Here is a 26,468-nt window from a genome sequence, read left to right on the forward strand (position 1 = left end):
AATCGAAAGAATGCCATAGTTTGTGCTAAGGTGTGGTTCCATGTTATTTCATATACTCTATATCCCAGGGGCGGATTTAGCATTGTGGCAAGGTTGCCCGTGCTACCCCTCAACTTTATCTTTGAAGTGTAATTTCTTTTTCGGTTTCATGTGTTTTATGTATGGGATACCCCTAAACAAATATTAGGATACCCCCTTAATGTTCTTGTTGAACCGGATGAAAAACGAACAATGGTGGAGCTGAAATAAAAGAGGATAGTGAGGTGTTAGCAATCTCTGATTTTTTTTTATATTGGCAAGTCGATCGAGGTGGTGTGTACAGGAAAGTATGACGAAGATTAAGATGGTTTATAGTATTTAATATCTTTGAGAAGAGTACCCTTCTTTTAATACCTCATAATTTACTGGGAAAGCAACTTCTTTTAATAGATAATTAATATTTCTACAATTTTATCATATATTTTATACCTTTTACTTTTACATATAGTAATTTAGTTTTAAATATTCTATTAATCAAGAGCCAAGTACTATTTTTCTTAAATTTTAAAATATTATATTTGGAGGTTTCATTTTATTTGATACATATATGTGAATTTGATTTTGGATTTGTTTTATATAATTAAATTATTTAAATATTATTTATTCAAGTACTATTTTTCCTAAAATTAAAATACTATATTTAAAGGTTTCATTTTATTTGATACGTATATTAGATATTAAATTATTTTTCGAAACATACCCACTTTCTTATCACTTGTACTTGAACTGGTTCTTCGTTGTCTCCCTATTTTCACCCTAAATTACACTAAAAAACAATACATTTTCTCTCTCCTTTTCAATTAAATAATATTTTTTATACCTTTATTATTATCTTTTCTCTCTCCTCCACTCACAACCACTTTCAAAATATATTAAAAAATTATAGGGGGTGAACAGTGTCCCCCCAAATACACAGATGAACAGTAACATTTTCTCTCTCCTCCACTCACAACCACTTTTTATACTCTTTATATTTTAAAAACACCACACACATAATTTGGTTATTTGGATGTGAATGCTCTTACATGCCATTTTTTTATGTATATACAACCTTTTTCACATGACAAGAACCCATTAGCCAACCCACCCAATCTGTGATGATCTTACTTCTATTTGTAGCAATTAGTACTTTTCTTAAAGGCTTTGTCCTAGAATATTTTTTTCATTCAGATGCTGGAGTATAAAAGGAGATGAAATATCAACTATAATTTAATGGGTGTTCTATTTTTTTAACCCAGATGCAAGATACCAATAGTTATTTTATATGCTTGTCATTTGTCAATTAAGGGATACATCAAGGCATACTGCATTGTTTCAATTTTTCAATTATTAGTTCATGAAGTTTAGTCCCTTAGATAGGTGTCAAATATTGAAGATAATGGAAGGCCCATATGCATTTAAAATACTTCCCAGGTATTTAACTTTGGGCATCATGAGATATTGTTGTACTCCATGGTTCCCCTAAGACAACAACTCAAACGCTATTTTTCAAATCAAAACGCTAATTTTCAACCATCTTTTGCAAACGCCTAATCTCATGTAGCACCTGAGTCCCAGGCTTAAACCGACGTGGCTTCCTGTTTTCTCCACCTGCTGAACCTACATCCCAAAAACACTCCTAACTTAAGCAAGATTCCTTTTGATGTACATTCCATTGTCATATTTTGCACCTGCTGGGAGTTTAAATCCTAGAGTGCATATGTGTACATTCATCTCTTAAATCAAATAGAGTGACATGATTTTCAATATATGCATACAATCAACTTAAATAAAACTTCCTAGTAAAATCTAAACCAAACTTCAAAACCAAGCATGAAGCTAGTAACCATCCATTCCATCACCTACAAAACCTCATTTGCAATAAACAATACAATCATCCATAACAACTTCACTAAACCATAACATCACAACACAAATTTCAACAACAATATCCTCCATACAAACACAGAAACAGTATCACAACATCATAAACACACGAATATCAAAAGTAAACATCAAAAAACCTACAAACAAACACACTTTTCAAGCTAATTTAAGTAATAAGTAAACACATGAGCAGTAATTACCGCGTAATTCAGGAAGCATGGTCTCCAAAAACCTTCATATCAGGGAAGAAGCATCTGAAACAAAATTTGGAGATTTAACACAATGAATGCAATGACGATCGAATGGTAGTGAAGGGGAACATGGGTAATATTAATGAGTGTAGTCGTTGGAACCCCAGGCGCGGAAAGAAGGACCACTGAATCACACTACCGGTGTGGCATCTCGGTCGTTCGCCAGAGCTGAATGATCGGCCGAAGGCGATGGCCAACCCACCTTCATCATCAAACTTCTAAATCCCTATCTCTCTTAACTCTGTCTTTATCTCTCGCTAGGGTTTTGAGTTGTGTGGGTAAAATGAAAACAAAACCAAGAAAAAGGGCGGTGCCTTGTAAGTCACAACGAAATGTGGCACCAATTGGCAAAAAGTTGCATAAATGATTTGTAAAGTGCAACAGGCTTGGTACAAGATCACAAAACACATAAGCTAAAGTTGCAACTCCTTATGCCCACAAATGTTACCAATTTATATTATACTAGATTTAATCCCGCAACGCATCACAATCACCAAATAGTTTAACCCCAATACGCCCCTTATTTTTCTTTTCACGCCTCTTTAACACGACAATCTTATATTTTTCCATTTATCAAATAGATAAGGCTTGACATGAATATGAGAACATATTGTACACTTGAAACTGGCATCGAAGCAGAGCCTAACCTAACCACCATGAGACCTACATAGAAATATGTCTTCAACTCCATTCAACCTGTTATCCTATGATATGTTCTTCCACTTGGGAAACAACCCACCAATAACTCGATCAGCTTCCGAAAGGGAGTGTTATAGCACTTAAATTTCGTTTCTGCGCCGTCATCGCCTCCGGCATGCTAGTAGGAACACCTCATTTTTCTATCCAATGCCTAACCCAATGCTAATAGCAGGAGTCAGCGTTGGGTATGTGCTTCATTACACTGTAAACTATGATTACAACGTCATACCCTTGTGCTGTCAAATGAGCTAAACTATGTAAGTTTATTAGTGAGCTGTATAAGTACATACCTGGTGTTTGGAAAAGTTGTTCGCGAATGCGTGTTCATCTTCGGTTGCAGCTGGTGTGTTAGGAATTGGAGTTGCTTGAGTCGCAGCTGAGGTGGATTTGACAGGTGGTGTGCCAACGGTATTTGTTGTTTCGGTATTTCTATTGAAGACCCCGTTGACAATGAATTTTATGGCACCTCTATTGTCTTTTAAGGACTAAAGGCGTCTGATGTCAAAAGGAAATGGCAAAACGAAAAGAGCATAGTAAAACTACTATGCTAGCATATTCTTTCAAAAAATGTACAAACTGTAAAAGCAGAGGCTCTAACATGCAATCACTAATACCAAAAGGCGTCTGTTAGGTTTTTTAAGTTTATCAAAAAATGTATAAACGATAAAAATAGAGGCATTCATACCATGCTTTAGGATAGTTGAATGTGATATAGAATCTTTTTTATATTAAGAATAAAAAGGTGGATAATCATCATATTTGTATTAATATTATAAGTGGTCATGATATATTCAAAAAACCCAACATAATTCTACATATTTAGCATCACCAAAAGGATTGATAACTCCCTCGTGATCAGAAAACTACCTTGTTCTTGCCAACTGTCTCGCCATAAACTTATGCCGCAGAATCCGTTTTTCGGCACTATCGTACTCAAATTCGTCAAAATCGGAGCCGCAGAATTTCACTCGAATCTTCTTTCAGCATCTTTGTCAGGCACGTTGACCGACAACAACGACACCACTCCTCCAACCACCGCAGACGCGAGTTCTTCGATAACACCTTTAGATTATAACAATTTATATCCGTCCGCAATAATTATATTTAGAGAGTTATGTTGTCGCTAATCCGCAGAACGACATATAATGCTGATTAGACGTCGTCAAACTAACGATGTAAACGATTATATACATTTTAAAGACATGGTCAAACTAACGACGCAAACGATTATATATTATGTGCCAAGGATAGCATAGTAAACGATTATATACTTTGCATGACCCATCTTTAAAGATAAAAAAAGATTCTATAAACATATTATTTTCTAAAAGTTTCATGATCTCAGTTCTTAATCTTGACATAAAAGAAAAAGACACACCGAGACTTTAAAACGAATCAATTCAACCACATGTGAAGTGAATTTTTTCATTGAGGCATTAAAGCAAACACCTTGCATGCATTAAAACCATCAAATTTTGTTAAAAAAACAAAGCTCACCGGGCAATTCCCATGGATCACATTTGGACATTTCTACCAACGGAATCACTTCAAGTTCGATTTCAAGCCCTTGGACCTTACCTTTAAGGTAATAACCAATCAATTCTTCATCCACCAGATGAATTGGACACCTATTAAAATCTGAAAATCTAAAAATAAACACTTTCTTAAACACATAATACATTTTCAAGAATTGCAAGCAAGTTCCATAAAATGCTTCTGTTGTTCAACACGATCATCTTGTTCAAAACCTTATTGAATTCGGTTCGATCAAACCTCCGCCCAAACACCCAACTGATCAATTTCTATAAAAATTATTGAAATAGAACAAAAAAGAAAAACAGGAATTTTTAAACAAATGAAGCACAAAAGATCTTTAGGTCTACAATATTAGCAAAAAACAGTTGCTTGAAGCTTTTTCGTGCTGGATTGGGTTGTAGACCTAAAGTCTTTTTTGCTTCATTTGTTTTAAGTTGTTTTCTTTTAAATTTTCAGTCGGTTGCAATTCGGGCATTCTGATTGTGTCACAGTAACCCTACCGTCATCAACCAACATCGTAGAACGATCTTTAAACGGGCAGTAGAACTTATCAGACTCCATGATCAGAGACTCGCACAGAATGCTCTTCCATCTTTCCAAGACTTCCTTTGGAACAATGGATCTGCATGCTTCAGGCTATCACCCCTACACAATTCAGGTCAGGAGGGGAGGGGGGGGTGGTTCACTAGTGATAGAATTTATCACTCACAAGCACCAATCAAGTTCCGCCATGTCAGCAACCATTTTTCCATCACTCACAACCTTTTTTAGTAGGGGTGGTCATCACTCACCACCACACCCAACAATTTCCCCCCAACCAACAATTACCCTCACAAAATAAAACAATAACGGCGTGATAAAAATAACGAAAATTTGATTTTGTAATCGTATAACGTGTTATAGAAAATGGCGGGGTGGGAACTTTAGTTTTTCCACGCGTTATAAATTGTTTCACGTGTTAATCTTTGCACCGCCCCATGTGCTCTAATAAAAAAAATTAAAAGAAAGTTCTTGATGAAACCCTACTCTTGATGAACATCATATTTTCATGATTAAAATAATCTTTTTGGTACCTTGATGTTATGATGATTGGGTTTCTCTTCATGCTTTTACATCAAGCTCTCAAGCTCAAGCTTATTTCAGAAATATTTGATCTCCATTTTTCAACTACTTATCAAGCTCAATTACAACTAGTTTAATACCCGTCCGGTGGACGGGTTACGTTGATGTATTATATTATAACAACATGAAGAAATAAAATATTACACAAAATTATATGAACAACGTGACAAACAAAGCTAACCTATATTTAGTGTGCACAAAATTAAACAACTTGACAAACAAAAGCACTATTCTTTAATTTATAAAAGGAAGACGAACGTCAACAGTTTACAACCACAAAACAATAGAAAACATAACTAATAGAGTACTAAAACATGAAATGGTCTCATTGAAATACCTTCACGGTTATAGTTCAACAACAGGTTGATGACTGTTGATTAGTCATGGTCAAGATCAAGCTTGTTTTCCTCTTACTTCTATATGTACCCTCAGTATGCAGCTAGCACCGGAAAAACCTTCACCCATCTCTCCCTCTTCTGCTTTAACCCATCCCCACAAACAGGCTGGTCTGTGTGATTGAAAAACCGGTCAAATGGGTAACTTTTTGTATGCCTCGTGTCATATTTGGTTGACCAAAAAAAATGTTTCAAGATATTTCAATAAACAATTTGTTTCACATCAGATGATTTAGGAAGTTGTATGCATAATATACGAATATTGGGTCACATTCAACTTCTTGAACCATTCCATTTTACCAAGTCTTTTTTTTTACCTGTTTGACCCGTAAAAGATAAATAACATAACTTGCACTAATCCATTTGTGAGTATATTGGTCTAAAATGCCACATTACTCGTATAAATCCCCAAAAAGTATATAAAAGATATTATGAGAACAAAACTCACGGTACATTCTTCCATTGGCATGATAATTTTGGTGTCTCTATGAGAAATGTGAAGAGCATCCACATCTAACCCCTTGACCTATAAGATAAGAACATCAAGAAATATGATGTTATCATATGTATTCTCGTACGTATAAGATAATAACATCAAAAAGAAAAATATCAACATAAAATATAAGAAATAATTTATATAACATATATCTTATCATCAATGCATACTTACATACGCTATATTATGCAAGAAGTTGCACTACATTTGTCCACTAGTCCAAAAGCAACCATAAAGTGCCCAATCCATAACTGTTCGGCTAAAATGTTATTAGCATGTGCATTCTACATAAATACAATATTTAAAACATACGATTTAACCTATTGGCTAAATAGAAATTTCATTTGAACATGGTATATAAAATATGGGCTAAAAATAATGATATATACAAATTTGGTTTGAACCGAATTCAGAATCTTGGAACTGAAAACAAAAGATGTAATTCGGCTTGATTTGCATTTTAATTGGTTTGAAATCAGATATTGAACACTCCTACGGTTTTGTTCTGTTATTGATTTTTTAATGGTCACCCCTATTTTTCGTATTCATATTTTAGTGGCTTACAAGTTGGAACTTGAGACGGGGTGAAGGTGCAAAACCAGTAAACCGTCTTTTCGTCAACCGGAAGAAAACCAAACCAAACACCGCCTCCAAAGTTCACATGGAACATTGGATCAAAGCCGGAGCCATCTGGGAATTCCACCAAACCCCGAATAGCTGATCTACCAACACTTACAGGTGTCTCAAGACCCAACCATTTTGCCACCACTGAGTTCACTCCATCACACCCTATCAACACCTACATTGATATAACTCATATTAGAGAATATGTACCACACAAACCGGAACCAGCATTGAACCAACTACATACCTTGGTTTTAATAATGGACCTATCAGCTAGGTGAACCAACTTAAAGCGGCTGAGTTCATTGATGGCTGCAACCTTTGAAGAGTACCTAATGGTACCCAATGGCAGCTCCTTCACTATTGTCTCTAGTAAATCCTTTCTTCTAACGCATCGGCTTTCGTAACCCTCACTAGAATCAAAATGTAGTTAATTAATCAACTATTTCCAGTATTAAAGGATAATAAGTATCATTTAAATTTTATCTAGCTGTTATAATTATCTTTATGCAAACATGATGAGACACCCCACTCACAAAAAATGTTAGGTACTTTTTTGGAACATCAAATGTTGGTTTAGAAGTATAAAGGAAATGAAGTGTGACTCACAATTTTCCATCTTTATCAAGTGTTTGCTCAGAAGTAAACAGACCAGTATCAGGAGAGGCGATCTTGAATCTACAATATATGACATAATAACTAATTTCAGATTCTGATTGTAAACAGTTTGTTTTTATTAAATGAGAATTTTATTACCCTTTCATTTGGGTGGATGCTTGTCTCAGGGTATTTCCAATTCCTACAGCATCAAGCGCCCTCCAAGCATTGGTCCAAAGCGTAAGGGCAAATCCAGTAATTCTCAAACTCTCTGAAGACTCCAACACCAAACTAATTAGAGAAAATGCTAAGAAACTATATGTATGTGTGTTGTTTCTAGGACATACCAACATTTTATCCAAACTTTTAAACCATGCAACCTGCCAACAACTGGAATCATACTCACATTCCAAAACTGTTCATCTCAGAAATGCATCTGAGTAACATAATACGAGAACCTGTTACAGTTTATCCATAAATTGCAAATCAATTGTTACAAAATTGAGAAATATCAGTCAGGTTTCCATCAAATTTCAATGAAAAATCGAAAAACAGTACCTGCAAACACTGGACTGACGATTGAGGAGGAGATAAACGCGTGTGTCGTCTTCAATCGAAAAAAATTAGTCCTTGTACATGTAATCAAATAAAATATTAGCAAGCACCATACATCCATAAAAAAACTGTTGAAACATGTACCAAAATCACCTCAAATTCTCTCACAGACATTTCATCGAACATGTGGAATGCACATATTAAATTGAATCTAGTAATAAGACCTTTTAATCAGGTCATCCTCAATTAGTGACAACACCTTTGAATAAACCCTAATTTCCAAAGAACTGAAAAAATATTAACCCTAAGCATCAAGTTTATAGCATTTTATCAAAATCTCATGAATCAAAACGTCCGTATGAAAGAACTGCAAAATTAAATTACATTAATTGGGGTAATGAGAAATACCTGACTAGCAAGGAGAAGAAGAGTAGAGCAACTGCCATTGATAATTGAAGGTATTCATCTTCTTGAACTTCCTTTCTGATGATGGAGCTAGGGTTGTATAGGAAGCTCACAGGCGAATTGTACTGCAAATAGAAGGATGTATGGAGACGAATATTTGAATGCAAGGGTTTGTATTATATAAGAGAGGTCGTCAACTGCATTCTACCCACGTCCCAGTTTAGTAGCAACCGTGTTGAGTGGGAAAGATGGGCCGGAAAATGATGGGAGCGTCCATAACCGCCCAGAACTGCCACAATAGCAGTTGAAAAATGGAGTTTAAATGGTTAGGATTTGATTTCAGCAAGATCCAATGGTGGAGAATGATTTGGAAAACAGTTAGACTTAATGGGTTCCATATATATATAATTTTCACAATTTGTAAAACCCAAATGAAGTAAAGTTCACATAATGCATGTATATTAACTTATTAAGAAACTCAAGTTCAAAATCTTAAAGCTTTATGGATGACACTTTATGTAAAGAAACACACACACTTTAACATCCGACCTCCTGTTGAGTTTTCACTCCCGGAACCAAGAAAAAATATGTATGCTACGAAGCATAAAACGTAAAATTAAATGAAAAAGTAGTGGATTACCTCAAACCATCAATGATCTTCGTCATAGAACTTAGAAGTTGAAACGGCCGCCGGCAACGACTTGCTTCCGCCCTACACTGCCACAGTCTCCAAGCCTCAGATCACCCCAAAAATTAGGGTTTACATCACCGTCATCAAGTAAAACAACATCAGATATCATCCATAAAATTAGGGCTTACATCAAGAGCGCACAACATCGAACCAACATAACTCTAAACAAAAGAGCCGGTGGCCCGTTTCAATTTCTAAATAAGAACTCACAACTACCGCTCAACCGGAGCTCCGGTGAACGCCATTGCGCTTTGCGGCAGCGATATCGGACTGAAAAACTGGGACGATTGCGTAACTAACTCCATCTCCTCACTCAAACAAAACTATCCTAATCAGAAGCAGGCAGCGGTGGCTGATGGTGACGCCGGTGCGGCGGTGGACCGGTTGATAAGCACGTCCATCTCTCCCTCTAAAACGGGAAGAGGAAAGAAAGGTAGGCAATGTAATGGAGATATGATGGAGATGGGTTAGTGCTAGAGTGTTAGATTGTAAGCCACGTATCCCTGTGCTGACTCTTCAGCAAACCATATTCACTGTACAACTAACACAATCCATCGTATAATATATATGAGCACAAAAAACAGTTTATGCATAATGTATAACCACCTATTGCCCAACTATGTTTTAAATTAATGGATTAGGATCAAATACAAAAAATATAAAGGATCCTAATTGTAAGAAGTGTAAGAAGGATTTATAGAGTGACAAATTTCCAATAACCTAAAAAAAACCCACTACACAAAAAAACCCCACTAAAAAAAAAAAAAACCTTAAACATCAACCACCACCAAAAACCTAACCCCCCCCCCCCACCAACACATCACCCACCCTAAAAAAAAAAATTTTTTTTTTTTTTTGCCGAGGGGGTGAGGGGTGGGGGTTTAGGTTTTTGGGTGGGGGTGGGTGTTTAGTTTTTTTTAGATTTTTTTTTAGGTTTTTGGGGGGGTGGGGGTGGGGGGTTAGGTTTTTTGGGGGTTTTTTGGTGAGGTATAGTTTTTTTTTGCCGGGGGGGGGGGGGGGGTTAGGTTTTTGGGTGGTGGTGGGGTGGGGTGGGGGTGGGTGTTTAGGTTTTTGGTGGTGATGTAGTGAGTTTAGTTTTAAGTTATTGGACACTTGTCACTCTATAAATCCTTCTTACACTTCTTACAATTAGAAGCCTTTGTAGAATAACTTGACCCTTAAATTAATAATATATAAATATAAATATGTGTATTTATTGTTATTGTAACGATGTATAAGTAAATATATATTATCTCTATATAAATTAATAGAAGATAAATGGTGATTTTTTCGTCCTTTAGTCTATTTCATCATTCAGTGTAAACTTTCATTTGTAACTCATGTAGTTTAATCATTGTATTTTTTTTTCTTTTACTTTAACCAAATTACTTTTCTACCCCTAAATATATTTTTTAACGAATATGTTAATATCATTTTAGACATATTTTTTAACTTTTCTTTTTCTTTGTTATAACAAGTGTGGTGAAAGTTTTTTTTACTTTAGTTTTTTTCGTTACTTTTCTACTGTTAAATAGTTTTTTAACAAACACGTTAATACCGGTTTAGTGCACCGAAGGTCCTTTGGTCTATTTCGTTCTATAGTTTTTTTTCCGACCGAGTTTCTATCGTTTTCTTTTTCGTTTACTTTTTTTTACCTTTGTTATTTACTACATTGTTTTATTTTTTTTCTTATTATGTTGATGTTCAGAGACGAGTTCGACACAAATAGCATAACACATTTAGCCGAGTTACACCCTAGTTTTAATTAATTTATTGTATTCCTTAAGTTAGTTAACTAATTAAACTTGTAACTCATTTATTATTGTATTCCTTAAGTTAGTTAACTAATTAAACTTGTAACTCATTTATTAAATATAATTTTTCAAGACAATCTAATTTATGGTAAAGAACAGTTTTCGATATGTCTAAGTTAAATTTTAAAATGTGTTAGATAAAGTGTTTTTCCTAACTAATGAAAAAGAATATAATTAATTGTCAGAGCTATAAACTATTTATTGTTTTATTATTATGTTTTTTTCTTCTTTTTTTCTCACATTAAATTTCCCTCAAATACACATACACATACAATTAGGAGAAGAGATTTGGTGTTGACACACGACATTATTTAAAATCGTTTATTAGAATCCGGATTTAAAAAAAATGTTTTTTTATATCGTTTTTACTTTTTTTAGTGTTTTTATTTGAAATATTTTGTTTAGAAAAGAAAAGAGTCATATTTTTTATTTTTTAAGATATTTCATTTTATTTATGGTTTTATTACTTTTGTTTTATATTTACTATAAATTTAATTTTTTATTTTGTTACAAATCTTCATCGTCTAGTTATGATTGATGTGTACAAAACCCAGTTTGGGCTAAAACCGATTTAGTTTATAAATGTAACCGGCTTTTTTTACTTTAGTCACAAACCAGTTTGACCTAAACTGATTCGGGTTCAGAACCAGTTTAAGGTTGAAAATCTCAACCCACTCAAACCGATCTGGACCGGTTTTTTTATCAGCTTTTCTTAGGCGGGCTCAAACCGGTTCGGATTGGAACCGATTCTCAAGACAAAAAAACCTAAAAATGTACCAAACCGTCAGGTCGGGTTGGACCCAAGCTAGTTTTTTACTGGGTCATCGGGCCCAAACCGGTTTTTTTACACCTGGCTCTAAGTTATGATAATTGATAACTTCATCTGGCTGGGCTATTAATAGAGTAGGTTGGATATGGTAGTTGATTTTGTAACCCACGAAAGCTCAAGAAAAGGAATGTCTTCTCAAGGTCGGTCTTTCAACCGCCTCCTTGAAAAATAACCTAACATTCCTCTTGTGAATCTGTGTGGGGTAGAGAGGGATTAATGAGGTATCGATAGCAATAGCTATTTTTCCAATTAACTTGAGCGAAGCCTCCAGACTCCAGTGCCTTCTAACGAGTTTTTCTTGTGGTTGCTAACACCTATTATGACGCGAGAAGACAAAACGGCATCAAGATGGATCTGAACCAGAGTTGTCGTCTTCTTGCACTGCACCCCAATCACAACATCAATAATATGTGCGGATTTTGAAAGCAACAAGCTAGTATTATTAGACTTATAGATTTTTATGGCTGCATTTGATATTAATGTGATGTACTATAATTAACAATATGTTGATTTCAACTAAAGTAATTTTATTATTGTATGGTCTAAGCCTAAGAAGTGCTAGAATATTCATACCTAATGTTTTACAAATGTAAGACATGATCACAATACCTAAAGACTAGACATAGGCCATGTCAACACAAGAATTACATGTTAAATAACTTTATTCATTGTTCTTGTTAGCATTTAAAAAAATAACAAAATTCTAAAATAAACTAGAAAAAAATGCATGCAGAAAATTATGTTTCATCCGGTTACTAGAGCCAAGATACCTGAAATTGTAAGTTAAAATCAAGTGAAACAGATACAAAAATTTAAACCAGCAACGATAACATATACCAAAACAATCCATGCAAAAAAAAAAAAAAAAAAAAAATTAACCACTTAAAATGCTAACAATTCCCGAACCAGATCGAACATCATCCATCTCAAAATCGACTTGAAACGAGAATGCCTGCGCCTTGAAAGCTCGATACTTTAATTAAACCGTTTTGCAGACTACTAATACAAGGAAACCATCGGCGCAAATCAAGTTGTATATACATATGCAAACGACCCAATTGCAATTCTTCCTCCACGCCTTATTTTTTTCCTCCATCATCATTCTTCTTCATCTTTTTAAGAGAATCTAACAGTGAAGTTTTTTCTTGATTATTTGAGGATTTTGCAAACGGGTTAGTTGACCGTTGACCCTCTACTTGTTTCACCTCACCAATATTTTTCTTCAGTAAACCATTATTTTCAGATTTGGTACTAGATTTCGGTTCTGGCACATTCACAACCTTAGCTGGCTCTTCGGTCTTCTTTTTCTTCGCAAAAGAAGGTGATGACAGTTGACCAGATTGTATCCCGTTCACGGGTTCTGGAGCCTTGAAGACATCTGGCGTTGTAAACGTTTTGCTCATGTTAGTATCAGCAGCATTCTTGGACTCTGTTGTTTTGCTCGTATTAGTATCGGTAACCTTGAGCTCTGTTGTTTCTTTAAGAATAGTCTCTTTGGCTTCTTGTTCGAGTAATCTTTCCTGAAAAACAATGGTTTAGAATGAGAATCTGATGATTAGAAACATCGAATTGTATACGTTGAAAATAGTTACCTCCAGTATGGAGTTGAACCTTTCTGCCAAATTTGGTAGCTTCATTGCGGTCACAAGCTTTATTGCACCTCTAACAGATTTCTCCATCGAAAGAAGCTTTACAAGTTCTATAGCCCTCACAAGTTTATCACCTAATATAAAACATAGTAGAAATCAGGAGTTCGGTTAACGAGAAGGGCAATTCGGTCATTTTATATGGCCGAATTGCCCTTATAGTTAACAGAATTACATATAAAATGACCGAATTGCCCTTCTTGTTAACAGAAAAAAGGGATGAAGTTAACCCAGTGGACTAAAATGACAACGGTGAAACCTTTTTAGACCCACAGACAAAAAATAAAACCTTTGGACTAAACTGGCAAAATGGCCCAAACCACAAGGACTAAAATGACATTTAACTCTTTATTTTATATTAGAGCAAATGCCATAAAAAACCAACATACTTTCTGTTTTTTCTCGTAAAAATCCTTCCACTTTTTTTGCACTTAAAAAACCAACATACTTTCTTTTTTGTCTCACAAAAGTGCCTAAACAACTTTTTGCATATAAAAGTCCCTCCAAATGTTAAATTTGAACAAAATTGTGAATAATTATTTTTACTTATTGATATTATGTTAGAAAAGAATTGAGATGAATTAATGTTTTAAGTTGGATATATGACAAACAAAAGTATGTTCAATGTTTGTTATTTCTTTTCCATTTTAAAGTCAATAAATTGATAACGATAAAGATTATTTGGAAAACAATATAATAAAATTCACGAGCGTGGATGACATAACTTAAAATAAAATAAAATATAAAATGGTATGTATAATTTAAATCGTCAAAATGTATAACATAATTTGACAAATAATGTTTTCTTGATTTCATCCGATCCCGAGATTATTTCTTTTTTGTTAAAGTTTATACAAGAGTAGAAAGTATGTTGTTTTTATGTTTAAAAAGCGGTTAGGGGAATTTTATGAGACTAAAAAAAGTACGTTGGTTTTTTATGTGCAAAAATAAAGTTGAGGGATTTTTATGAAACAAAAAAGAAAGTATCTTGGTTTTTTAAGTGCAAAAAAAAGTGGAAGGACTTTTATGAGAAAAAATAGAAAATATGTTGGTTTTTTATGACATTTGCCCTATATATTATAATAATATATATATAAAAGATGATAGCCTTAGCTATAGTAGACAATATAAATTCAAGTTACTTTAGTTTTAGTGCTTATCTTATATACATTTTCAGTTGGTCTACACATTTTGACATAAATTTTGTTCCGAAACGAGCCGGGTCAAATATAATACGGTATTAATAGACAATATAAATTCAAGTTACTTCACGTTTCATGCGTCATGTTATAAATATAATATGTTTTCATGTTTCTATGGATGTTTTCAGTTGGTCTACGTTTTGATTGCTAAACCATTACAAAAAAAAAAAAAACAAAACAAAAAAAAATCCAGTACGCCTAAATCAGGTTAAAAAACCGACCCCGCAACGCGGGGAATCAATTCTAGTAATTATAAACTTTTGGAACACAGAGTTAGAACCAACCTGTACAGCAGGATGCAATGAGCCTCAAAATGCATCTATCCAAAGCTGCTTCCGAGTTAAGGGCCTCATCGTCGAGTGATGTGGCATCCTGACCCCGTGCCTCTGTTTCTTGAATCAGCCTTTGGATCTATTAAAATCGCAGATGGAAACGTATAGTAATTAGTATGTAAACCCGCATCGTATCATTTAAATACCAGCAAAGTCATTCGCACATTATTTGTCCAAGAAACATGCAATTTTATACAAACTTGAGGCATTTTTTTACCTGGGATAGATGCATGTTGCTCAGAATGAACTCGTTTTCAAGATTTTCGGCTCCCAGATCGGATGATGCAAGAGGAATCGAAAGATCCAACAGTGTAAGAACTGGTTTAGGGACAGCCTGAATAACGAAAAAAAACAATATTAGATTCGAAAATCGAAACACAAATTAACAAGAAAAATGTAGATTTCATATCGGTAATACCTGTGGGAATTTATCAGGGGATTTGCATAGAATGCAAAACAACTTGCTTGAGTTCAATCCAACCATCCAATAGTTTTCATCTTTCTTCTTTAATTTACTCGCACTGCAGCATATATAAAGATAATATAAGAAGAAGAAGACGGCAAAGCGTTGCTACGTTATTCAAGTAATGTTTACCTGAAGAGTGGGATCCATCTGCCTCCGTACTGGTTAGTAAACACACGGAGAACACCCTGGACATTTAAATTCAAGTTTCTTACTTTCCTGTAAATAAACATCTTAATGGCATAGGCAATGAATGAGCTGAGGCGTACCATGGAATCGAATGAACTTAGTTGACCTTCTTCACTAAAACCAAACCAGGTCAAACATGCGCCGGGACTCAATGGCAACCGCCCTTTAATAGGTTGTGTTCCGTTAGAAACATTAAACACTTCAAACGTTAGCATCTGCTCGTTTGTAGGGAGGGGAGGAGACGAATGTGTGACCACTGCAAGTTCATCTCCAAAGCCCGATGCAGTCACTACCGGTCCATCAAGAGAAACCACATGCCTCTACAAAAAAAAAAAAAAAAAAAAAAAAAAAAAAAAACTAAATAAAATTTTGGTTTTGCCATAAAACCAAACCAAACCGAATCATGCACACCGCTACTATTGTACTGTCACAACTAAATAAAATTTTTAGGATTCAAAAACAAAACCTGCAAACCACCCTCGGTGAAAATGCGAAGAAAATTTAAACTTGTAACAGCAGCAACCCAAGAAGATCCTAGTGCTACCGCTCTTACTTCTTCTTCTTCGAATCGCATATACCACTGAATATGTATACAAAGCAACAAAACTTAAATATTTTAAAACTCTTAAACTATACCTTAAAAGCTACAAAAAGCACAAACCTCGCTATTATTCGCCCAGCTTTTAAACGGACGGTACATGAGAGTGCTCATGTTTTTCTCCCCTTTGCAGAGATTCGCAAAGACACTTCCGTTTTCATTCAACGAAGCCATGGTGAAACCAAAGTGATCTGTCATTGCAGGAACTCGGGGCCCACTTCCGGTGTCATGAAAATCGATCTGCAACCCATATATAGTATAAACTAGTGAATTATAACTCGTGCTTCGCGGCAGGTTCAAAACGTAGATAAAAATAAGCAAATCACGAACGTCACAATAAAAAGTTACGTCGTTGTATACAAAAGCCAAGATATTCGAACAAAATTTACACCAAAACGTATATAAAGATAAAAACAACGGCCGCAAATTACAGTGGGTTAGTTTAAACATAGATATAAAACACATTGCAATGGTGAATTAAAGATGTGCGTCAGGCGGTTTAAAAGACCAAACGTTTCGGGTCAGTTAAACGTAGATAAAAAAACACATCGCAACGGTATATTATAGATGTGCATCAGGTGGTTTAGATGACCGAACGTTTTAAAACAACCGGTCAGTTTAAGAACAACGTTACCAAATTCAAAAAAACACGTCGCAATGGTGTATTTAGAGATGAGCATCGCACGGTTTAAATAACGTTTAAAACAACAAGTCGGGTTAATAACAACATTACGGAAACACACGTCGAAACATAGATAAAAATAATATATAAACGAAACCCATAAAAATCACGTAACAGAAAATTTGTTAATGTTATATTAATAATGTACAGTTTCATGAAAATTTGATAACCAAAGTAGAGATTTGAAAAGATAATAATACCTCTATATGAGAGTATTCATCGTGCTTCATCGTGGTTATACTTCCAAGCATATTATAACATAAAAACCGCCTTTTACCAGGCTGTACAGGAGTAGAACCGGACTGAAAAGCTTCCTGCATTATTGGACCCGGAACAGCCACTGGACCTGCTGACGCGACGTTTCGGTTTTTCACGCTTTCCTTACCGGAAACGTAAGGCTTTTTGCGAGATTCGACTTCCGGAAGCAAACTCTTATCCTCATCTGAATCTTCATCATATTGAAACTGTCTTAAGCGTTTCCTGTTAGGTGGTTCGGAACCAACAAGGCTATCTTCACCGTGATCGCTTAAACTGCCGGATATACTCGGCTCATGTTCTTCCTCTTCGAAAAAAAGTAAACCGTCACTTTTTTGCGAGATTGAATCAGGAAGTCCTTCTGTAGGAGATTTCATAGATGACGGTATAACCATATCCCAGATACCATACTTCCCCATAACGTCGATGACAGCTAACGCGTTGCCATGTGGCTTCCATGCCAAGCAACATATTAATTCATCGAACTTCTGTCGTTCGATGTCTTGTTTCTTATCAACGTCCCATATCAAAACTTGTTTATCTAATCCAGATGTAGCAACGTATTTTCCGTTAAGCGACCAACCCAAGAAACACACTGGTTGCGTGTGCTCGCCTCTTAACGTAAATAGTTTTTCAGCGGTGTCTCTATCGTACATAACCACGTCATTTTTCAAGCCGGAAACAGCTAGTGTTTCACCGTCTGGACTCCAGCCAAGTGCGGTTAACGTTGAAAAGTCGGAAGAAGTACTAGGAGCGATATTTTTGAGGTTGTGGATTGTTGTACCGGACTGGAGCTCCCAAATAATAACGGTTCCAACTGAGTCAACAGATGCTAAGTACTCGCTTTTCGGATCGAAAGCTATACCTGTGATGGACCCTCTGTGCCCTTTCAAAACCCTGGCAATTGAACCATCTATTGTATTAATAAGTTTGATACCGTCATCGTCACCCCCAGCTGCCAGCATGGTACCCTGTCTGTTGAAGGACAAAGCGCGTATGGGAAGCGTAAATCGGCTAATATTGGACTCGAACTCTCCTCCTGGTAAAAAGATAATTCAAATGCTTCAAAATTAGAAATATTTAAAAAGATAACAAGCTATGAACATTTCTGGTTGCTAAACTCTTTAGACTGGAACACTTTTTACAATCACAACTTCTTTTTCGAACAGAAAATGTTACTCTTACTCTGCTTTACACTGCTTTACACCAATTAATCTAAACTAAAGTGAAAACCACCGATTTTTTTAATCGTCAAGTGTTACTCTTACTCTACTTTTACAAGCACAACTAACTCATGAAAACAAAATAAATGTAAGTTCCATAGATAACCACACTTGTGAAAGCACAACATCATCATCATACTCAGTAAATCCCACTAATAGCAAAGCAAAGGTAGGGTCTGACGAGGGTAAGATGTAGACAGCCTTACCTCTACCACGTAGGAATAGAGAGGTTGCTTCCAGTGAGACCCCCGGCTCGATAGTAGTTTTGCATCAAGCCTTGGACATAAGGCACATAACACTCAGCAATCGGGACAAAGACCGATTAGTGCATGTACCCTTTTGTCTTTCAGCTATCAACGCCACTACATGATGCATGATTAACCATCCTCAGCTCTTAACGTTATTTTCACGAAATTAGTAAAATAACTTTAAAATTAGTGCATTTTCACTTTTGTCCCCCGATAGCCCACACATATATACATTATATGTGCATACTGAAAGCGGGGCGTAACTTGTGAAAGCACAACAAGCTAATGAAAACAAAGCTGCAGTAAATCATTCAATTTACGTGTAAACCAAAAATAATTACTTATTCTTAACAATCAATGAAAACTGAGACAAATTATTCATAACAATGCAACCACAAAAACAGAAGTACACAAAAATCAAAGCAATAACTCAATTAATTTCACAATTTCCCCTAAATCATAACCATTTCACAACATTAAGAAAAAAAATCTCTAATAACACAATCTAAACGATCTAATTGAACACATAAACCATCAAAACAATAAGAAAAAAAATACTTAAATTACCAGGAAACTTGTACAGTTTAACGGATCGGTCACTAGATCCAGAAGCAAGACAGGTGGAATTAGGGCTGAGAGCCAACGCAGTGACGCCATCTTTATGATAACGAACAACTTTCGGAGTAACTGACGGCAACAGAGCGTCGTGTATTGAAACGGAAACATCGGAAGAAGACGCCGTTACGATGTGCTCCGCGGTGCGGTCCCACAGTATCGTACAGTGGGAGCTCACACCGTCGTCGCTCTTGTGAGCTTCACGCAGCTTCATTGATCTGATCTTCATCGTTGATTTTTTTGGGGATCGTACGATTGAGTTAGCAGTATTTTGAGGCCTTATGTTGTTGTTGATTAAGGGTTTGAAAATGTATCAGATTTTTTTTTCAGTTTTGGCGGGAATGTTTGGGGTTGTTTCGCGGGATTTTTTGTGCCCTGATGTGGTGAATATGTGATTGAACCGGGTTATTTTGTTAGTTTGATCTAGGCCGTTTTTGGTGAACTTTGGGCCCAAGAGGCCCAATACTTTTTTTTATTGTTGTGTTACTTTGTTGTTTTATTATTCTTGGTAAAGGTGTGTAGATGGAATCATGAATTTGTTAGGTGTATTAAACTAGAGTAGTGTGGTGATTTGTGTATTAAAGTGATTTGAAAAGTAAATGTAATAAAATAAAAAAAAGTGTATGGTTTTTAACGCAAAAAATCTCTAGAGCCCAGCAAGAAGCTGAAAAAAGAGATAAAGTCACAAGTCCAGCCTACAGGATAGCAACAATATCAAACTCTACCCAATTATCTCAAACATGGCACTTAAACGTTCATTTTTAAGGCAGATAAAAGAATCGTCCTTGATAATCTCCACAATCTTCATAATCGACATCGACTTCTCATTGAACGTCTTCTCATTCCTTATGAACCAATTCCTCCAAATAGTGCCCAAGACCACCATGTACACGACTTTCGTCCACCTTTTTGAGCTGGTTTGATCTGCCACGAAGTTTAGAATTTGATCAACTTAACAAAAGTCTTTCTGTATACTTAACTTCATCCACACAAGAATGTGCCACCACACAATCCTTGTCGTAAGGCACGTGACGAAAATGTGGTCGCACATCTATTCAGCCATCCAAATATGCAAACATGAATAGCTTTATGTAAAAATATATAAATACTTTTTTTTAACATTTGGTATTTCTGAAACTATCAATTATTTTACCACAAACAAATAAACTATAAGTAGAGCTCGGCAAGAGCATATAAATACTTTATTTTTTAAGTTATAGTGCAAACCAATAAAAGGTTGTTTTGTCAATTTTAATTAAATTTGGAATTGTAATTTGCGAAAGGATGTCAGAAAATTAAAATTGGTGACATATTTAGTTGGTTGATTTGTAAAGTTACAATTGTTAAACAAGTTGGGAGTGTAGGTCAAACAACATCACATCATGTAATCACAGTCAGTCCAATAACATATAAGTGGATTTCTGGTTTTCAATCAATCCCAAAATGATATTGGTGATCCACTAATGCCCACATCAATAAACATTATATTGAACAATAATTATGCTATTTATTATATAATTGCATATACTCAAATGTCACAACTGACATTGAATAATAATAAAGGCAAAAAATGGAGCACCAGCAAAAACACACCTACGGTTTCGACTCTCTCTGTGTACATACATATCACTAGTAGTGAACAACCCTGGTATCTCAGCAGTTTTTCTATACAAGAAATAAAAGCAACAAGACAATAATAACGGATTCCCCTTCGCATTCGTGGAAACATTGTCATCTGCCATGGTCTCTCGCCAAAATGCGCGGCATCCTCGTATTTTGAACAAACACTCATTGTACACCGACAGGGTCGAGGACCAAAAATCATACTCTCGTAAGTTCATATCAAATTAACCGCAAATCCTTGATCATAGGATGTTCACAGCTTCTTCTTCATCATCATCATCCGATGGCTGCAAGCACTCTTCTGGATTTGCATAGAAGTAATCTTCTTCTTTGGGTCTATCTGTAATAACCAATCTTTTTCTAGGGTTCCCCATACGTTGCGCATGTGTATCCTTAACAGCACTCGAGAATTCATCCCAACCCAGCAAGCCACTAGTATATTTGTCGATTAATTCGACCAGAACCCTCCTGTCCAAGAGTATTGTCTTCTTGAAACCCAAAAATCTGTCCAAAAATAATAATAACATTTATATGTTGATACCAAAATTAGGGTTGAGCAAACCTTAACCATTAACCGAAATTAACCAATAACCGATACAAACCAACGTTTATGGATAATGTTATTCGGTTAACCGATAAGTCGGTTATGGATATGGTTAAAGGTGTCCCATAACCGAACCGAAATGAATTAAGACATGCTTTTATAATATATCTGTATTTAAAAGATACATGTTCAAGGAATCAAACTTGATATACATAAAAAAATATATGTACGAAAGCTTTTTATGTTATTTGATTAGTTTTAAAATGTTTAAAAAATAATTATTGTATAAAAGTTGACTCATTTTATGCATGTGTATGTTTTTTTGTCTTTTTTTATTTATAGATACGATTGTAACTGAGACGATAATTGTCTAACAAGCAAACTTAGATCGGTAAAAACCAAAACCGAACCATAACCGAGCCACGTAACCGATTAACCGAACCGAAGTTCGGTTATGCTTATGGTTAAGGAAATTCCATAACCAAAGCTAGCGGTTACGGATATGGTTAAAGGTAAAAACCGAACCGAAACACACATTAAAAGCTATAATAATGGTGTACCTGCGATGGCCTTCGACAACTTTGGCCATGTTTCCATCATAAGTAGGTACAAAAATATCACTCTCGAGTGACACAAGATAATCCAATGCTGCCATTTGTGATGAGTGATTTTGGAAATATTGAAGGTCAGCTGCTCCTAACAGAGTCTCCTTTCTTACCTGTTAAAACATAAACAAATTTCAGAAAGCACGCTTTAAACATTTTAGAAGATAAAGATACATGTATATAAGTATTAACCAGTTTCGGGTAGGCAGCAGCAAGGCTATCCATTCTCCTTTTTCCACCATATATTTCACCGGCAGCAATATAAATCTGGATATCACGGTCAATATCGAGTGCTCTAAGTGTAAGAGCAGTTTCTTCAGGGGTCAAAGGGCATAAACCGTCTTTCCGTTTCAAATCAGAGTTTATTATCTTTTCCTTCCACCACGGGTAAGCATATCTGCATAAAGAAAACGCGTCACACACGCAAACGAGAAAAACGTTTTCCATTTCTCAAATTGCTGATGTAAGAAGGTCAAACCTCATTCTGGTCAAGTCTTCAACCTCTTCAGCGTTGCATCCTTGTGTACAGCCGGAAAATGCTAACATGTCCATTTCATATCTGAGATGAAGCACCAAAAAGGGCCCGTTTTGTCTCAAAAGTTTAACAACACGTCTACCCAATTCCTCTATTTGATTGGTGAATCTCAGAGCACGGAAATTTACTCGACACCTAAGTTTTTGAAGCTCAAGGGGTTGACCATTATTGGCAAGACGAGCATCTGTTCTGTTCAAATGCACAACTTTGTATTTCTGAATCAGAGGAAGAATCTGCATATGCATTAAAAAAAACTATAATTCACAGTGTACGCATACATACAGACATACATTTTTTAGTTAAAGAACGAATATAAACGGTACCTGGTTATGATAGTAAGAAATATCAGACCAGCTAACGGGAGGCATGGTATGCACGATTCCCATTTCAACTCTCTTTTTAAGCCTTGGAGGAAGTTGTTTAAGTATCCGGACTTCATCTCTCAATGATGTAATGAAATGATCAACATCAAAAATGTTCGCAAACTCACTGTAATTCATGAATCAGAATAATCAAATGCCATATACTTCAACACGTAGTGAGATTTAAAAACTTTAACATACCTTGGATCAGCCCAGAAAGAAGTTTTATCCAGCTCGGGAACTATTAGAGTAACATTTAAATATCTAGCAATCGCGACCATATCACAAATCTGCATGGTGAAAAAACAGTTGAAACGTTTATTTACATCATAATGAACTTGTGAGTTTAAGTTAAAAGGGATAGCACTCACAGCCGAACGCATTTGATTCAGTCCTCCATTACATGAAACCACTAAGTAACCATTGTTCTTGTAAACCCCTACATTATAATACAAGATTTGTCAGTAATTTAAATGTGAAGATCATATATAATTTCAAACAAATGCCTTAATTGATCGATCTAAATTTCAGATATATATCATATAACCATCACTGTAACTACAATTAATGACAAAAGGAAGAAGAAGCAACTCACTCTTGTGCGGAAGAACTCTGGCATGAACAGGCAACAACTTAACATCCAACGCAGCAGCCGAATGAGAATCTTGAGTAAAGCAAGAAGGCCACCCTTTCAAAACCCTAGGTCCCAAAGAACCTCCTAATGCAGTCAACTGAACCAAACAAATCCACAATAACACCGTCGTCATCGCCCTTATTAACATCATCTTCATCTTACCCGACCTTACATTCACCATAGAATTCTTCAACTTCTCAACCCTAATTTCCCCCAATTTCCTTAATCCCATTGTTCCAATTGCAAACCTCCTCCTCTTCTTATCTCTATCCTCCACCCTACACATTTCTCTGTCACACATCCACACCTCAAAACCCTAATTATCTAAACAATGATCTCGATTCACCACGAAAACCGCTGAATTGTCACCAAACCGCTGAATGTATGCTACTTGAGGCTAATTATCTACCTTACACATCTCTCAATCACACATCCACAACTCAAAACCCTAACTATCCCTAAATATCTAAATAATGATCACGATTCACCACGAAAACCGCCGAATTGTCACCGAACTGGTGAATGTATATGAATAACACTTAGGGCACACAATTATATCAAATTCAACCAGAATTTAACCGTAAACTAATCTACCAAAATACAAGTTTTCCGGTGAAATTGATTCTCAAAACAATGCACAGTTATCTCGATCATCAAAACAACATAATATCTCTAACATTTGAGCAACATTTAGGGTAGAATTTGAGAGAAAAGTAACCTGTTGGTGTTATGTGAGATTAATTTGGAAATAAAAATATACCGACGGTGAAAGTTGAGATATGGAATGCGGTTTTTACCGACGGGTTGATGGATGTGAAGGGAGTGGTGGTGGCCGGAGATATGGCGATGTTGCCGGAATTAGAAAGTGTCGGTGGCCGGCGAATGGGGAGACAAATGGTGTATTTGTGATGATCTCACTGGGTGGAAAGGTGCACTAGGATCTATGTGGAATTATATACCATTGAAGTGTGCATTGTTTTTTAATTTTTTTTTTTGAACGGCCAACAAACTCAATCCCGAGTACTCCCGGGCACCCACTGGACAAACGGAGTACTCCGAGAGTAATCCGAATCCACCACCAATTCCGGGGAAAACCCGGTAACCCACCCGCCCGTAGGCACGACGGTGAAATTACCGGTAAAACCCGTTTGGCTCAAGGATCCAACCCAGGTTTCCCTGGGTCTCCTATCATTGCCCACCAATGCCTCACTCTGCACCAAGTGGGAGTCGAACCTGCATCTCTCAAGAAAAATACAAACCCTCCACCACTTGATCTAGAGATCATTGGCGTGCATTGTTTTTTAATAAAATAATAATAATAATTATGTTTGGATATACAATTTTAGTAAATATCTTTTCCAGCTACTCAATGAAATAATATAATAAAATGGTGCGTTTATTTGATTTGATTAAAATAAATTAATGTATTTCAGGAGACAGTATAATAAAATTATGGGATATGCTCATAGTTTTTGCTATTCGTCGGCACTTCGACCGTCACAAATAGTTGTTATAATAATAATAATAATAATAGCCAATGAGCTACCTTGTGTTCCCAGTGACCCAAGTTCAATTCCTACCCCTAGCATTTAGTTTCTGCGGCACCTGGTGATGATGGGAGACTAGGCGAGTAGGCGGTGATCGCTAGTTCGATCCTTGAACTGAGCGGGTTTTACCTCACCGCACTGTCGTGCCTTCGGGCGAGTGTTCACGGGCTTCGGCCCTAGGTGAGGGTTTTCCCCGGTTCGGAATGCGAGTGTATCCCGATGTGGTGAATTTCGCCAGTAGCTCATTTGTAGGATTCGTTGGCCGTTCAAAAAATAATAATAATAATAATAATAATAATAATAATAAATAATAATAATAATAATAATAATAATAATAGTAGTAGTAATAAATTAAGTAGTTTGTTTTTTAAATATGTGACTTGGACATGTTCAAAGAATTAACGAAAATGTCCGGATTTGCAATCAAAAAGTCATGATTTCACTACTAAAAAATTATATATGGCCGTAAGTTTTTTAAATATGGGTGTTTTTTTTTCGATACGTTATAAAAAATATACGAAAATAATCAGGTTTTGAGTTGTTATGTCTAACTCATTTAATAAACATATTGTTTTTGGGTCTACTGAATTAAACAAGTTAACCCTTCAAATTTTATAGAAAAAAACTATATTCTATATATGATTGGTAACTTTTACCTATTCTAACATAGCGGTTTAGTTTGTTTTCTCGTTTGACTCGTTAATCCATTAATTTGTTTGACTCCTTTAAATACCCATGCTTACACATGTCTTGTTTGGGGTATACCGTATACACCGGATTTATATTTTTTTTTACAAAATTTGTTAATCCATTAATTTGTTTGACTCGTTTAAATACCCATGCTTACACATGTCTTGTTTGGGGTATACCGTATACACCGGATTTATATTTTTTTTTTACAAAATTTATATGGATCATGACATCATGTTGAGATTACCAGGGGCGGACCCAAGCCCACTTCAAGGTGGGCGGGCGCACCCCCGGGGAAAAAAAAATTAGTGTTAAATTCCGTCGAAAATCCCGTCCGCACCCCTTGGAATTTTTCGTCCGCACCCCTTGGATTTTTCGACCGCACCCTTGAACGCACCCCTTAGGTAAAAAGTGTTATCAATTTATATTTTAATTTTTTTTAAACTCTTATTTAAAAAAAATACTACCTAAATTATATAACTTTTAATACCTAACTAACTAAACCCAAATACCCATACATTTACCAACTTATAATTCCTAACTAGCTAGCCCACTA

At 35.6% G+C, this 26,468-nt stretch overlaps 3 protein-coding genes across 15 annotated transcripts; all 3 read right to left on the reverse strand.

The window, feature by feature from the left end:
* Positions 1-1,136: 1,136 nt before the first annotated feature.
* LOC110916850 (monooxygenase 2) lies at positions 1,137-9,832 on the reverse strand. Of its 13 annotated transcripts, none has more exons than XR_004884735.1 (15): positions 9,405-9,832; positions 9,226-9,302; positions 8,589-8,710; positions 8,334-8,452; positions 8,184-8,254; positions 7,973-8,083; positions 7,785-7,896; positions 7,638-7,706; positions 7,276-7,441; positions 6,969-7,203; positions 6,579-6,663; positions 6,357-6,434; positions 5,465-6,021; positions 2,106-5,013; positions 1,137-1,638 (listed from the first exon to the last, which is right to left on the reverse strand). XR_004884735.1 is itself a non-coding variant. In XM_035986034.1 (10 exons), exons 5-9 carry the CDS (start codon positions 7,790-7,792, stop codon positions 6,394-6,396), a joined length of 519 nt encoding a protein of 172 aa, XP_035841927.1. In that variant the 5' UTR covers positions 7,793-7,896; positions 7,973-8,083; positions 8,184-8,452; positions 8,589-8,874; positions 9,226-9,820; the 3' UTR covers positions 5,725-6,021; positions 6,357-6,393. The 13 variants fall into 13 exon arrangements, 2 of the variants coding, with proteins under 2 accessions (XP_035841927.1, XP_035841926.1); XR_004884734.1 differs by having other exon boundaries at positions 1,139-1,638; positions 8,589-8,874; XR_004884733.1 differs by having other exon boundaries at positions 9,226-9,831.
* Positions 9,833-12,708: 2,876 nt separating this feature from the next.
* Positions 12,709-19,705, reverse strand: LOC110916849 (WD repeat and HMG-box DNA-binding protein 1). The gene is made up of 11 exons (XM_022161510.2): positions 19,325-19,705; positions 17,232-18,325; positions 16,413-16,589; positions 16,218-16,331; positions 15,832-16,071; positions 15,695-15,750; positions 15,518-15,620; positions 15,317-15,433; positions 15,052-15,178; positions 13,512-13,642; positions 12,709-13,439 (listed from the first exon to the last, which is right to left on the reverse strand). Exons 1-11 carry the CDS (start codon positions 19,599-19,601, stop codon positions 12,999-13,001), a joined length of 2,877 nt encoding a protein of 958 aa, XP_022017202.1. The 5' UTR covers positions 19,602-19,705; the 3' UTR covers positions 12,709-12,998.
* Positions 19,706-20,836: 1,131 nt separating this feature from the next.
* LOC110917966 (rhamnogalacturonan I rhamnosyltransferase 1) lies at positions 20,837-24,601 on the reverse strand. The gene is made up of 8 exons (XM_022162386.2): positions 23,637-24,601; positions 23,413-23,480; positions 23,243-23,331; positions 23,003-23,168; positions 22,623-22,912; positions 22,337-22,541; positions 22,100-22,257; positions 20,837-21,499 (listed from the first exon to the last, which is right to left on the reverse strand). Exons 1-8 carry the CDS (start codon positions 23,974-23,976, stop codon positions 21,238-21,240), a joined length of 1,578 nt encoding a protein of 525 aa, XP_022018078.1. The 5' UTR covers positions 23,977-24,601; the 3' UTR covers positions 20,837-21,237.
* Between the last annotated feature and the right edge of the window lie 1,867 nt (positions 24,602-26,468).

The sequence above is a fragment of the Helianthus annuus genome, chromosome 16, assembly GCF_002127325.2.
Source record: "Helianthus annuus cultivar XRQ/B chromosome 16, HanXRQr2.0-SUNRISE, whole genome shotgun sequence".
In the NCBI taxonomy this organism is placed as follows: Eukaryota; Viridiplantae; Streptophyta; class Magnoliopsida; order Asterales; family Asteraceae; genus Helianthus; species Helianthus annuus.